Source organism: Doryrhamphus excisus, linkage group LG21 (genome assembly GCF_037039965.1).
Source record: "Doryrhamphus excisus strain RoL-2023G ecotype Guam linkage group LG21, RoL_Dexc_Guam_v1.1, whole genome shotgun sequence".
NCBI classification, from domain to species: Eukaryota; Metazoa; Chordata; class Actinopteri; order Syngnathiformes; family Syngnathidae; genus Doryrhamphus; species Doryrhamphus excisus.
Genome location: NC_136377.1, coordinates 598,731 through 614,006, shown reverse-complemented (window position 1 = coordinate 614,006; position 15,276 = coordinate 598,731). Strand labels below are relative to the sequence as shown.

General features: G+C 48.6%; 1 protein-coding gene and 2 long non-coding RNA genes across 5 annotated transcripts in view; 1 reads left to right on the top strand and 2 right to left on the bottom strand.

Moving 5' to 3' along the window:
* LOC144894542 (uncharacterized) overlaps positions 1-15,276 on the top strand; it is a 34,493-nt gene that overhangs the window by 5,093 nt on the left and 14,124 nt on the right. For all 3 annotated transcript variants that reach the window (XR_013625147.1, XR_013625148.1, XR_013625149.1), the window contains exons 6-7: positions 7,490-7,693; positions 11,933-12,130. This is a non-coding gene — a long non-coding RNA (uncharacterized LOC144894542). The remainder of the gene's footprint in view (positions 1-7,489; positions 7,694-11,932; positions 12,131-15,276) is intronic.
* LOC131138065 (uncharacterized) lies at positions 1,422-6,547 on the bottom strand. The gene is made up of 2 exons (XM_058086645.2): positions 6,322-6,547; positions 1,422-4,917 (listed from the first exon to the last, which is right to left on the bottom strand). Exon 2 carries the CDS (start codon positions 4,884-4,886, stop codon positions 2,982-2,984), a length of 1,905 nt encoding a protein of 634 aa, XP_057942628.2. The 5' UTR covers positions 4,887-4,917; positions 6,322-6,547; the 3' UTR covers positions 1,422-2,981.
* Positions 7,395-9,995, bottom strand: LOC144894543 (uncharacterized). Its single transcript, XR_013625150.1, has 3 exons — positions 9,892-9,995; positions 9,645-9,790; positions 7,395-7,536 (listed from the first exon to the last, which is right to left on the bottom strand). It is a non-coding gene; the product is annotated as an uncharacterized LOC144894543 (long non-coding RNA).

Genomic DNA, 15,276 nt, shown 5'->3' with positions numbered 1-15,276 from the left:
TTGGCCCCATGGTAGCTTATTTTGCCTCTGCGACAGAACTGACTTCCACTTTCTGTGTCCACGTATTAGCCAGCGACTAGCATGCTAACAAGGATATTTTATGATAAAAATACATGAACTCATTGAAGCACGGCCATTTCTCTCTCTTTGGACTGAAAACTCTGAAACGGATGAAACGTTGTCGACATGCTAAGAGGTTATATAGGCTGTTCCATGACTTTTGGTATCATTGGTGATACCGTATGACAGAAAGTACATGGTGAGGGTTCATTCAACCGCACAATTAACGTGCACACATCCATCATGTATACAGTGGTACCTTGGCATACGAGTGTCCTGACTAACAAGTCTTTGATTTAAGAGCTGCTAGTTGCCGGCAGGCATAGCCCAGGACGGCTATTTGGAGGGCTTAGGTCACCTTAGTATGAAGGGACAAAGAGTCAGAGAGATGGCCGTTATTTATTAGCCATTTATTATCTATTTATGAGCCATTTATTAGCTATTTATGAGCCATTTATTAGCCATTTCTTAGTAATTTCTTCGCCATTTCTTAGCCATTTATTAGTCATTTATTAGAATGATAGAGTGATGGAGACTTTATGTTACCGAAGGCTACTTGTAGTATGTTGTGTTTGTTCCTTTATACTCATCATACTCTCTTATAGTCTCTTGTTGTTGGTGTTTCCAAATGATCTTTATTGTAGATCAAACTTGTTTCTATCAATGATTAATTATGATGAATAAAAGTTAACTATGGACCAAATGTGGAGGATGTGGGACCGTAGCGCTTTGACTGGCTGTTACTGGGGGAGAGTTTGGGTCTGATTAATTTGGCTTGCTCATTGCTCCTGCGGTGTATTTGGTAGACCCGTACCCCGTCCTCCTATTCTAATCCTGTATTTCTATATACCTGTACTTATGTCCTGTATAAATGCCCCCCGGGCTGCAAGGTGGACACCCCCGTGCAGTGTTGAAAGGCCAGCAATGTCGATAGAGGAGCAGGAAATGACATCTTCCATCTTTGGCTGGCTTGTGCAGCGCTAGTGCACGTGAGGAGGACACGTGCACGGTGTCATGAACATAGTTTATCTTTAACGTGGTGACTTTGTGGCGGGCAGGTTATGAACGCAAGCCGGTGCAACGTCCTCCAAAGTCGTGTGTGTGTGTGTGTGTGTGTGTGTGTGTGTGTGTGTGGTCCTGCAGCGAAATGTACAGATGGATGACTCATGCACCAATCATGTGACTCATCAATCACTGCAGCTACCGCTTCCCTCCGTCTGCCCCCCCCTTCTCTGGTGTCTTGTTGTGTGTGTTTCCACGCCGTTCCCTCGCCGGTGGTGTATTCACATGACCGTGAACCCGCCCCTTCATTGTCCTCCTGTCCTGACTGATGCCCTCCCGTACAGAGCACATCGCACCGCTTTAATAAAATAATAGCTTTTATTTTGATAGTATAGCAAAACTAGTAATCATCATGCTGTTATTTACACATTGCACGGGCATGTTTATTTCACACTGTACATCTTACTATCTAAAGGTGACATCAACCACAAACACTCTCCTGGTGACAAAGACAGATGGCGTCGTCTCCTTCTGATGGGTTTTTTTTAATGTTGACGGTTTAATCAGAGAAAACAGCCATCTTGAATTCTCCACACGGTTTTATTTTTCTCTTTTTTTGGTTCTTTTTTTTGTTCATTTTTTAAGATGCAAGTAAAAAGACGTGCATTTAATGTGGGTTGTTTTTTTTTGTTTGTTTTTTGAAACACAATCCCTGACACCCAGGCCGCACACTCTTCAATGAATTTAAGAAATGAACAGAAAATGCAGTGGCGGCAGACTTCAAGTAGTATTTTTTTAAGTCAAAAGAAATGATGAATACAATACAGCAAAATGATGTGGGAACACATAAAGTCGTGTGGTTGTTTTCTTGGATGGAGCAGCTAGCTATGCGTCCGGTCTGACGCGAACCCTCGGCCCACCAGGTCGGAAGTGTTTATTGTTCAGGTTTGTGCTTTGGGGGGTCCGCAGGGTTGGCTGATGAGCGGATACAGTCGCCCCTCGTCCCTCGCCACTTCAGCTTGACTCGTAAGTCTCTGCTGGTTGTGGTTGACTACGGCCTTTTATTAGTCGAAAGTATGCATATTCAAACACATTTGATTTTTTTATCGGGTATTTCTGGCCTAAACCGAGTATTCTCAAGCATGAAATGCTAAATCAACCAAAATAGAAATATGTACGTGCTGTGGGTAATGTTACCTGGATGAGACAAAAGCCTTGGTGTGATTCTGCCAATGCAAAGTCATATTGTGTCATATTTAGCTTTTGAATGGCTTGTTTTTGGCTAATCGGAGCGCAAAGGTAACTATAGGGTTGTTATTTCATGTCTAGAGAGCTCTAATGATGTTACAAACCATATTTAGAAGGTTTTAGCAGAAGAAGTCCGCTGATGAAGGCCAGGCCATAAACGAGGGAGGACTGTAGCGCGTAAGGCAAAATTCAGGAAAAATCAGGAAAAAAAAAAGATGTGTGTTTGTGGCACCTTTTTTGCTCCTTTTTCTTGTCTCTTTCCTCCAATCCCAAATAAGGAAGGCACCAGCACACATCCCATATAACAAAAGGCTTATTGTTATTTTTTATAATCTTCATAAATCAGGTCTGCGATGTGACAGAGAGATGCTGTAAACATGATTGTGTGTGTGTGCGTATCAGTTTGACCTGAATGGATGCGGACGTACGCCGCCGTGTGTTCTGGTTCCAAATGTAAACATGGCGGCGGCGGGGTCACCTGACCCCTGACCGAACCTAATCAACAAGAAAATCAAAAACACAGAGTGAATCAAACACAATCTCACGTCTGGACCTTCACGACTTGCCTTAAACGCCAACAGGCTCTTTGTTTCCACACCCCCCCACTCCACTCGCTAGCCGGCCCCTCCCACATCCGTCCGTGAAACGTCCCACGTAAAGAAAGGGGTCCCTCAGTACATTCTGCGCTTCATGTAGATTCTCTCGATAAAGTTCTCCAGCTCCTCCTCGCTGTCCATCTGAGGCACCAGGCCGTCTTCCTCGTAGTCGTCTCCCGGCGTGGCGTGCGGGTAGTAGTACGGGGGCCGCCGGCCTCTCCGGGGCGGGGCCAGCGGTTTCGGGGGCGGCAGGGGCTGGTAGGTCCGTGGGTGAGGGAGGATATAGTTAGAGATGTAAGGGGCGGCGACGGGCGGACGAGGGGCCTGCTGCTGCCTCCAACCCTGACCCCGGTTCTTGCCCCCATCTCGGTGCCGGCGCCTCGGGCCCTGGAGGTCGAGCTCCTGGGTGCTGAAGAGCTGGTCCCTGGCAGAAGGCGGCTTGCCGTAGTACTGCGATTTGGGGTAGGGGAAGTAAACGGGGTAGTAGGCCCGGTATGGCTTCTGGTAGTACGGGTAGGAAGGGAAGGCCAGAAACTGTTTCTGGGGTTTGTACCAGTAGTCCATCTGCTTCCGAGGCTGGTACCAGTAGTCCTGCTTGTGCGACTTGACTTTGTCCTTCTGCCACTTCTTCATGGACCTGTACTTGTACGGGGCTTTCTTGGGGTTTTTGGAGGCCGTGTAGTGGTAAATGGGCGGCGCCAGCATCGGGGGAGGAGCCAGAGGCCTGAAGCGCGGCACCACAGGCTGGGCGACGACGGGCGGATGCTGCTGTTGCAGTTCTTTCCTCTTCTTCTTCTTCTCCTCCACGTCGCTGATGATCTCGATGACATCGTCGGCCGGCAGGTGCAGCTTGCTGCTGATCTCGATCAGCCTGTCAATCATCTGCTGGTCCAGGTCGTCCTCGTCCGGGAGGACCTCCTCCGATCGCTTGTCCTCGGCCGTGTTGCTGCTCTTCTGCCGCGGCTTCATGAAGGCCTGCTGCTTGCGGTCCATGTACCTCAGCACCATGTCGGAGGCGATGTCGGCCAGACGCTGCTCCTCCTCGCGGGCCCGCTCCGCTTCCTCCTGCTGCCGGAGCACCTCCTGCTTCTCGGCTCGTGCCCTGGCCTCCTCCTCCATGCGGGTGAGGCTCTCGTCCTCCTCCTCCACTTCCTCCTCCAGCTCCCCGCCCTCGTCCTCAAAGTCGTCCATGAAGTTGCCCCCCTTGGCGGGCCTGTTGGTGGCGTCGTTCTCCTGCCAGTGGAGCTTCTTGCCGGCCCGAGCCAGCTGGGTGTTGTATGCTTTGTAGCCCTTCAGGGGAGGCAGGATCTCGTTGTCTTGGAGGCCCAAGTCAATGTTCTGGAAGTAGCCGCGTATTTTGCGCTGCAGGGAAGGATCATCGTCCCCCCGGGATGAGGAGTCGGATGGGGCCACGTCGGGGAAGCTTTCCGCCTCGTTTTCCTCCGCCTTTTCCTCCTCTTCCCCTCGCGCCTCTGTAGCGTCGTCGCCAGGGTGGCCTCCGTCCCGGTCCTCCTGAAAGTCGGCACCCTGAGCAGCTGTCGAGCGGCCTGCGATCAGCTCTTTGATGGCGTTATCGGTTTCTGGCCCCGCCTCCGACTGCCCGCTCCTTATCTCATCGCCCTTCAAGGCTTCGCTGGAGGGCGACTCCTCCCGGCTCAGACTGTCCTCCTCCCCCGGGCCTCCTGTCCTGTCTTGTGCCTTCTCCGGTTGGTCCAGAGCCCGCAGGAGGATGGAGAGCACCCTCGCCGGGTCTGCCTCTTGGCCCGACCGCTGCCGGTCCTGCGACGTGTTGCCAGCATGGCCTGGGGCGAGGAGAAAGGGGGCGAGGCGGTCCTCTTCGCCGTCTGCTTGGGTGAGCCCCTCCGCCCCGCCCACCCCTCCTTCAGCCCATGCGGGGGCGGCGCCGACCAGCCTCGGAGTGACGCTGAGCAGGACCAATAGCAAGAGTCGGGCTGAAGGAGGGGCGTGATGACGGGTCATGACCACAACTGGCAAGAGGGAGGTGAAGCACCTACAGGAGGGGAGGGGGGGCAGCAGCACAGTTAGACGCCATGTCGTTATGACAATATTTAAAAAACACATTCTTCATGTCCACAACAGCAGAATGATTGCTAAGAAATAAAGACATGTTTCTCTCTCAATTGTTTAGGTGACCCAAGTCTAAATGGAGGCCATGTTTAATTTCATCTTTTTTATTATTGAACTTCGGGGACACACGGAGACACATACTTTCATTTCCCCCTAAGTGCTTTGGCGTCTTTGGACAAATATTTCTATGTGCCCGATCGCAGGAGAAATTATTTTGCGCAAGGTATTGGCGCAAAGGAGCCAATTTGCGTGTGCGTGATTTTCCTTATCTCGGCTCGCTCGCCGACAACACTCGGATTCTTTCAGCTGCTCAATTCGTCGACGATCGCAAAGTAAATGGCGTCTTTGGTACCGCGTTTTGTGAAATGTGTCTCCCCACAAAGAAAAATATACACAAAAAAAACAAAAACGAAATCCGTGCTCTGTGAGTCAAAGCGATAGCGACACGCAGAACACGCACACACGCGTGGAAGTCATGCGTGAAAGCTGCAAGCCACGCTTGAGTTACCCCCCCCCCCCCCCCAAAAAAAAAAAAATCATCGTCCTCATCCTCCTGCTGCTGCGGTCAGTGAGCGGCTCCAACCATAAAGCAAATTAACTGGATGGCCCATTTGGACCCCCACCCCACTCCACCCTTATTTCCCGCCCCCGTGCCGGAGGAGAAAGGGTGCTGTCAGTGAAAAAAAAACACTGCTTCTTTTTTTTTGCGTGGCCACGTTTTTTCCCCGCCCGCTCGGCTGCTCCGGTGGAATGCAGACTAAATTTGTCCGCACAGCAGCACAATTTTCACCAATTTCCATGTTGATAATGTGCGCCAGTATTTTGTGCAACGAAACAAATCCACGCCGGGACCGTGGATCCGCTTTGCGACTCGCTAATCGCATCCAAAGGCTGCACACGATGCGCAATCTTAGGCCGATTTTGCTTCCGTTCCAAATGGTCACCGCTCATTTTGAAAAATGTTGCCGCTATCGACAAACGAATTTTTGCGTGTGCGGGTTTATTTTTCTCCAATCAAATCGGTGCGTTCGAGGGACTCCGAGTTTTGGCACCTGTCTTCAAAACGAAAAATGACTAAACATTTGGTTGTACAATTGTTAATATTAATATAATTACATATTCTCAACTCAGTTATTATTATTATTATTATTATTATTAAATTGCTGCCTTCGTGGGGATAAATCCGCTCCACAACTCACTGAATGAATATTTGGAAGATATTGAACGACAAAGGCGGCACAATAATGGTCACATGGGCGCTTCTTGACAACGAGAGTGGCTTTAATCATCACACACTTGATGAATGAATGAATACATGAACACCTACCTGGAGGTTCCACTAGTGGGGGCGGAAAGTGGTGAAAAAGTCAAAGTAAAACCAAGATTCTAATCTCATCAAGACTTGGAGAGAATTTCACTCTCTTCTGCTTCCTTTTCTTCTCAGCCTGTGCTCGACATTTAAGAATATAAAAAAAAACTTCTAGTGGGGAATTTTCTTCATGTAGGCACCTAATGTGGCATTTAGTGAATGTTTTCAGCACCACGGCCAGCGCAACTTTATTGTATATACCCCTCAGTGGCACCACGTGACTGCAACCCCCCCTGCTCCCCCCACTCCACCCCACCCGTCAGCTGCAGGCAGTGCTGACGTCACGTCCATTGATAAGGTTGGTGTGGAGATGGTACCGTGAGTCGAGGCTGCAACACCCCCTTGCTGCCCCCCAACCCACCCAGCCACCCACACCCCTGCCCCCCGCCCCCCGTCCCCCGTCCCCGTCCCCTCCGCTCCAGCTGATGAATGAACGGAAATGGCATGAATGAAATAGTACTTTTCCTCAATGAAGGCAGAGATTGTGGAGAGGAGCGGCCATTTTGCTTCTTTTTCTGTGCTTCTTCCTTCCTCCGCTCCAGAAAAGAAAGGGGGGCAAGCCAAAATGTCTGCTGTGACTACGTAGCTTATTTTTCTATTGGACTATTTTTACCGTGTTAGATTTCATGCCAAGCTCCTGAAATATACCTTTAGAGCTCTTTCGTCACATGTCACGTGACCTCACTGAAATCTTCTCGGCTAAATGTCGTCAGCCGGGGGGGGAATGTGACGCTTATTTTTACGCTGTTGGATTTCACACGAAGCTTCTAAAATACACCTTTTGTGACATACTATGTGATGTGAGTCAAATACCAGTTATGGTTCCAAATACAAAGAGCAGTTGGGAAAATGGCAGGAATGTTGATCCTGTTGGATCTTAAGGCCAGCTTCAAGACGCAAAAAGGACAAACGGGAGTGAGACACAAACAAATCAATTTACTGCCAACAAGCATTCATTAGCATCTTAGCTCAGAAAACTACAAATGCCTTTCCTGGTAATTAACTAAAAGACGGCTTTGAGCATGCTTGATGCCAGTGGGAATGTTCCTCCAGGTGGTGAAGATGGCTGCACAGAGGGCATCCAGTGTCTGGAACTGACGTCCATCTTTATTATCTTCCCTTGCAGTCGTCTTCTTCGTCTGGAAGACGTCCTTCGTGAGGAGCGGCGTTGTCCTGGTGAAGAAAAGCCAGTCATTACCACACAGACCAGGGCCTTCGGTCATGAGGGATGACCCCCGCGACATCTCCACAAAGCCGGGCTTCCGTTTGACGCCCCTGCACAATCTGAAGCTCCATTTTCCTCCACGGTGCTGTGTGGAAAACATGTCAGGTGGGATCTCCTTGTCATGCCAGTAACGTTGGAGTTTGCATGTTCTCTCCTTCTGGTACTCCCGTTCCTCCCCCATCCCAAAAACATTTTAGCTTCATTGGCCACTCCAAGTTGTCCATAGGTGTCATGCTTTCGGCGTCCAACAGTCAGGTCGCACCCACCGTGACCTGACCAAAGGTGAGTCCTGCAGGATATTACTGCTCGCTGGTCTGATTCCCGGACATTTATCTTCTTCTGGTAGCCACCACGAGGGTCAAGTAAAGTAAAGTAGTAAAGCTGCGATGCTCAGATGTTCGTCCAGCGATGATACCACTTGGATATTTTGTAAAGAAAGACACGTAGATATGCTAAGAAGTTATATGTAGTTTTGGAAAAACTGCATCCTATCATTATTATATTATTTATATTACTCCCATCGACTTCACTCCTGGCTCTTTTCCTATTTGTCCTTTTTAAACAAATGGCTGCAGCTCTGTTTAAGAGCAGGCTTTTTCTGCGGGACGTGCATCCTGTTCAGGCTGATTGGCAGTCGGTCATCTTTGTTTGTTGGAGTGCAGTAATCAGCTAAACGCTGGCGTGAGTCATTAATCGACCGGTCATTAGACGCCAACCAGCGGAGCCCCTTTTGCTGAGAAACTTAGTAATCTGTTTGTGGCAGTGGTTGGTTTGACATAATGAGCCCATTTGCATAATTGGCTGTGACGCCTTAGCAAAAGGTCATACAGAAAACATCAAGAGCAAAACCAATGAAAAATCTATGCATATTATTTATGGTAGTGTACCAGGAAAATGGAGAAACAACTTCACGTAGTTTGGGTCAAGAAATTAAAATTAAAGAACAAAAGTTCTACAGAAATTGTGTAAATTCTTCACATCATCATAGTTTTTCCAAAATCCTTATTAGGGTTCAGGGGTAATCTGGACAGCATAATTAGTCCTCCCAGTCCTGAAGCAGCAAAATAGCCCACACCATCACACTGCCCCTCCCTTGTTGAAACATAAATAACTGAAAATAATTGAGATCTACTAGTCTGGAAAATGTTTTAAAGCTATTTCCAAAGCCTTAGGACTCCAGCAAACCACAGTGAGAGCTGTTATCCTTATCCAAGGATAAGGATAAGCGGTGTAGAAAATTTCATCTGGTTCTCCATTTTGGACTGGCCTGGTTTTGGCCTGGCTGGGTCCTGTGAGGATCACATGGTTCATTCCTGCATCAATATTGGTCATGTGAGTGGCATGAGTGGCACGCAAGGCAGCGTTATCATCCATACTACCTTAATATCATCCTCTAGAACCTTGATCCTTGCATAGTGCTCCTGGCACAATGTCGTCCTTCTGGACTAAAGACGCAATATCGACATCGATATCAGACATCCCCAGTTGAAATACACGTTGTGTTTTTGTCTGCAATGCGTACTCCTCAGATGTGTGCTGTTGAGCCCACGTCCAACCTCTGCAGAAATATAGCGTGCATACACACACACACACACACACACACACACACACACCAAAGTGTGGGATGACTCACTTAAAGCATGTTGTGGCACGCTCGCCATGACTGCTGGGAGTATCTTGCGGCATTCGCTCGTCACACAAATATCTTTGGAGTATTTGTTTTTAAATGTGCGTGTGTACGCCGTGAAACCAACTCGCAATTTGCCAGCGTGGCCGCAGGCGCCACATAACCTCTGTTTGATTAGATTGTATGCGGGGGGGGCATCATTGTGTGTGTGTGTGTGTGTGTGTGGCAGCGACAAGCTCAGGGAGGTGCGCACGGAGCCGCAGGGCAGATGTAGGCTGATATCACGGCCCTGGCATTATCAACTGCCACTCCGCATTAGCCGTCCTTCTCGGCAAACCCCCAACCTGCCACTGACTCACACTCGGACGCTCGCCGAGCTGCGGTGTGGAGCACAAAGCACCACACGAACACACACACACACACACACACCTTGCCGTCACCGTCCATCGGTTCTCCTGTCACGTGGGCGTGTGTCTTTGTGCAGGAAGCTGTGCCGTTGGCTTCCTTTGTCACGTCACATGACAAACATATGCTCGCCTGCGCCGTCGAAGCGGTTGTTGCCACCATGTTTTTAGCTGTGAACGCACAAAAATGGCGGTTTATCTTCCACCAAAGTGATTTGCGGCCTGAAAAGGCAAACAGTCGAGCAGGTCACACGGTTTAAGGATGCACTTACTCCACAAGGACCTCGTAAACGTGGCAAGTATCACCAGCTCATCATTCTCTCCTCTGTGGAAAAACGGACAGGAAGTTCATTCAACGGAACAAAAGGCAGCTCACATGGCGCCTCTTGGGGTCTGCGGGGTACACCTACCCCGTAGGCCCACCTACCCCGTAGGCCCACCTACCCCGTAGGCCCACCTACCCCGTAGGCCCACCGACCCCGTAGGCCCACCTACCCCGTAGGCCCACCTACCCCGTAGGCCCACCTACCCCGTAGGCCCACCTACCCCGTAGGCCCACCTACCCCGTAGGCCCACCTACCCCTTAGGCCCACCTACCCCGTAGGCCCACCTACCCCTTAGGCCCACCTACCCCGTAGGCCCACCTACCCCTTAGGCCCACCTACCCCTTAGGCCCACCTACCCCGTAGGCCCACAGGCCCTGTCCACACGTTACCTGATCAAAGTAGTTATTTTGCCACTATTTGGCCCCACATCAGCCCACAGGTATTTGCTACTAAAAAACTATTTTTGGGGGCGGGGCATCCCGTTGAGGTAGCGCTTCCTGCCCGTCCAAACATTTCTCCTCACGTTAGCTTGCATGGAAAATGCTTTCCTGGAAATGTTTTCTATTTTCTAGCTTGTTTTGATGTTTAATTTCCTTTCACCGCCCCTTCAGCACTCTGGTATTACGTCGAGGGGGAGGCGTTTGGAGCTCTTAGGGGATGTTCTGGGAATTACGTTACAGATGATTGTACGCTTCCTGACCCAGCACTAAAATCACAACATGACCATTTTCATTCTTCACTCTGTTGTCCTCGACTTGGGACACCTCAGCCTTTGTCAGAACGGGGCGAGCTTCTCCTACGAAATGTTTCACAAACCACAGAAGAATCTGGAATGTGCATTCCAGAACACTACTTGGCGATGCCATCTTGGGTAAAAAGTACCCGATACCGATAACATGATTAATAACACGTTTTCAATGTATTTATGATGACTGCTATTGGTTGGGGGGGGGAGTCAGGATGGCCGTCCGCCATCGGAAATTACGGCCGATTGATCGCAGCATCCCTAGTAAAAAGTACCTTGAGCACCATTGGTTGGCATACCGTGGTGTTTTACACGGGACTGGGGCCTATTTGTGGCGGTGGGTTGTGGGGGTGGGGATTTTGAAGACGTCTGATTTGCATAATTAGCAATGATGCATGAAGCACTGCTCTAACCCAATCCATTTTTCTCGTTAAAAATCATGTAAAATCCAATTCATCCGTTCCAGTATGCCAAATATCTTAACCCAAAATGTACAGTTATAGTTGCACATGCATAAAACATTGTGAAATGCATAGAAATCCCCCCCGCGTTGCCAGTTGTTATCCTCAGGTTCTGCTATTCTGTATTTTGTATCTCATGCCCTCTTGTTGTGTTGAAGCCTTTTGCTGCAACTCAAGGAGACACGGTATGCTGCCTCCCATTTCTAAAAGACACCATTGGCCTCTGGGACCGATATTTCCAACACCCACAAGACGTTGAAACATGGCAAAGGGTGCCAAGATGGCGGTGATTCCATCCAGACCTGCTAATACGCTCCGTATGATCCGTGTGATGACTGGTCAAACGGCGGCTAACGCTGGGCAACACTCGCCCGTATGTGCCTGACTATTGACTACTCCTCATGGGAGGAGATGAGCGACCTGTCTCAACGGTGGTACTCACTTAGCTGAAGGTCCTGCTCGAACGTGCTCTCACATCCTCAACATCCTAAGTCTTCTCTGGAGGTTGCAGCAGTGAAATTATGTTCCCTTCCAAAAGTCAAGTTTGGTTTTGTATACTTTTCTGGTGCCTATATTCATGTCATATTGCCACTAGCAAGGGTGCAGCTATGTTCTACCATGGTCAGTTCCTTCCAGAAGGTCCAACTTAAGAAGAGAAGCTTTTCAAAGGGAAAACTTTGAGGTTTTTACGAGATGCCTGCTGTGTTAAGGCACCCTAAGAGGCTACACGTGAACGGCCTTTTGTTCTATTTAATTAACTCCCTCTTCTTTCTGGTCACAGGAGGAGGAAGGAGGTGGGGCGGCGGGGGGGGCTCCGCTAGGAGAAGATGCTTTGAGAGCGATGAACCCCCGGATGGTTCCTTTTTTTCCCACTAATGCGGCTGCCTTCGCCGCACACAACACCTCCAAGTGATAAAGTGGAGCTGGTCATTAGCAGAAGCTTTTCCACCCACGCCGCCGCCCTCTGCCAAAAGGACAAGTAAGTGCATGGTAACGTTCCCACAACACAATGAACACCCGGGACTCCATGATGCGTGCGGGACCTTGGTGGCTACGCTCTAATCTGCTGCCATCTTGGCCTTTTTCGCTTCTACAAGTTAGAAATTATGGATATTTAAAAAAAAACATTTGTCGTTGGTGAAAAAGCCACTTTGCTTTCTTTCCAATTTTTGCTGTAGTACCAAATAGTATTTAACTTTCTTCTTAAATAATCTTTGTAAATTCATTTTATTTGTTTAGTTTTTTCACATAATATTACACCATTCGAAAAAATGAGGGTCGTCCGTCCGATCAATCGGCCACTGATGGGTGTCGGCCGATATCAGGGTGGCAGGGTGGGATCATCCATCAGGCAGCGGCAATAAAGCCCTGGTCCCAACCACCCGTTGTACTCGCAAGTGGGGGCACCATCTGGGGAGGGTCGGGAGGGTCGGCGCCGTGCTTGCAACCGGCGTTGTGCTCACTGATATCACACGACCTCAGTTTGAGTTCAAATCCCAACACTTGAGGGAGAAAGAAGAATCGTTACCATGTGGACTGCCACGTTGGCACCGTACATTCCCTTCAGCCCCCAACCGGGGCTGAAGGGAAGGGGTGTCATGTGTGGGGAAAATGACTGGTTTTCAGAGGAAGAAAAATCACTTTCACTTTCAAATCTGTGGGGCCGTGAATGCTGAATGCCGAATGTGCTGGGATCTTTGTTACTTGGCAACAGGTACAATATCGTTCTTAACATTAAGTCCGTTTGCCAATCAGCAACCCAGAGAAAGTCATTTCTGGAAAAGGCAAAATAGCAGAAAATGTAAATCCAGGAAAAGAGCAATTACAGTAATCCCTTGTTTATCACGGTTAACCGTCGTGGCTGAAATTCCGTAAAGTGGGATTCCTGATTTAGAAATGAATTACCTATTAGTACCTATTATTAGAGCCCTCTAGACAGAGAATAACACCCCTATAGTCACCTTTTAAGACTAATGATTGTGTGTGTGTTACCATAAACGTGTTCCCTCGTGGATTGAAGTTTGGGGCATACAGGAAGTGATGTCGGAGGCTCAGAGTTGAGTTTCATCTTTGTGTGGCTCACCGCCGTGGAGCCCATGCTTTTAGTCTGCATTATTAGGAGTTTTATTTGGGATTATTGGCCCTGTACCTGCAATAAAAACCCACACAATCGAGTCTGGTCCGCGTGTTACATCACTGACCCCTAGTGACCAGTGGAGAATATTACATCATCATCTCTAAGCCTTATAATTGTATTTTATTTAGCCATTTTAATGCTTGAATTCATTCATGCAAAAGATGTGTAGCATTTGCTTAAATGTCATCTTACAAACAACACTAAAGTCATCACACAGCAACTTAACACTCAAAGTTATGCAGAAAATATACAAACATGTACCAATACAAGTTTAAAACGGGTAGTAGTTCTGAAGCAAAAGAGATGCCACGAGATTATAATTTAGCCCTAAATTAGCGGCACTGCTGTAAAATAGCATAAATGACGTTAGCTGTGTCGTGTAGGTGGTGATAAAGTCTGGACTTTATCGGACTTCTCCAATGACTACTACATTTCCTGTTAAAACGACGCCCCGTACCTGTACTGAGTTTTTGGAGCTTGTCTTAATGGGTTCTGTATTATTTCGTTGTTGTGTAAAAATACTTCAGGTCAAGATGGCCTCTCTCATGTTTGTGGTTCTGATCCTGCGTCACACGATGCCGCACTTTCTTCATTTACCGCATCTCTTTATGGACATTGTCAACAGATTTGGGCTGCTGCCGGGAACGAGAGTGCTGGTCTTTTGTGGTTTAATGCTTGCTAATGCCCTCGGGCCAGGATGCGTTTAAAGGTGCACAAAAAGAGGGAGCGTGTGCTGTTGGTGTGCCGTGTTTCACAGACACACAGAAGAACCAAGGGAAGAATTTAACAAGTGATAGATGGCAACGCTCCGCCGTGAGGAGCCCTTGATGAAGAATCCATCACGCTTTAAGAGCACCAACGTGATGAATATAAGCTGAGCAATATCGCAATCTGTAAGGCGATAAAAAGCTGAGAGCAGCCATCGATTGGCCGCTGAGCTGCTCTCATTGTCTCCTCGCCCTCCAAATTAGTCCAAATTATTTACCCCCCCCCCCCCCCAAAAAAAAAAAAAAACCTTGCTGCAGAAGGCACACGCCAACCTCCAGAAAGGGGTGGGGGGTGGGGGGTGGGCGGGGGTTATTGGCCCGGAGCAGCCAGCGAATTTGAGGTTGATGAGGCGACTCATATCGGTAGCGTGCGACATCAGCGCCCGCCATCAATCTCTCGGCCTCGCACCGCGCACACGCATCAGTGAGCCTGCCGTCAAACGTCAAACCTTGCCCTCCGCCTGAGCTGCCATGTTGAGGCTGCCGTGTGCCCCCCCCTCCCCTTCTGACCCGCTCATCTGACCCGAATGGGATCCATTCATTGCTTGTTTATGTGCATCTTTCTGGTTTGTTGCCATGTTACTTCCTGCTTTGTATGAATGCAACTTCCTTGTTCGCTGGTTTGTTTGCATGTAACCTCCTGCTTTGGTTTGCACGCAACTTCCTGCTTTGGTTTGCACGTAACCTCCTGCTTTGGTTTGCATGTAACCTCCTGCTTTGGTTTGCATGTAACTTCCTGCTTTGGTTTGCATGTTACCTCCTGCTTTGGTTTGCATGCAACCTCCTGCTTTGGTTTGCGTGTAACTTCCTGCATTGCCATCTGCCCCCCCCCCCCCCCCCCCCCCCCCCCCAGGGCCACGGGTTGCATTGGACGTATCATAACTCATTTGCATTTGTTGATTACTAAATGAATAGCTGTATGAAATTAATACATAACACCATAGCCCATCTGATTATTTTAGCACCAGGCAGGCAACATCTTTTTTCCTGCTCTGTGGAATAATAATTATAATAATAATAATATGATAGATATAAAAAAAGAAGTCTGGAGGCAAACATTCTCTGCTTGTTATTGATGCTGTTGTTTATTTTAAATTAATGAATTGGTGACACAGAGCTTGTTATTTTCACCCGGAGGTCGGGAGGAGGGGAAGGGGGGGCGCACTGAAGTCGACTGAGCAGTTTTAACAATCTGCACAAATATGGAAAGTTGTTTCTGTA

Excerpts from the sequence above, each read along its gene's own strand:
- LOC131138065 (XM_058086645.2), bottom strand. The coding sequence starts at position 4,886 with ATGACCCGTCATCACGCCCCTCCTTCAGCCCGACTCTTGCTATTGGTC.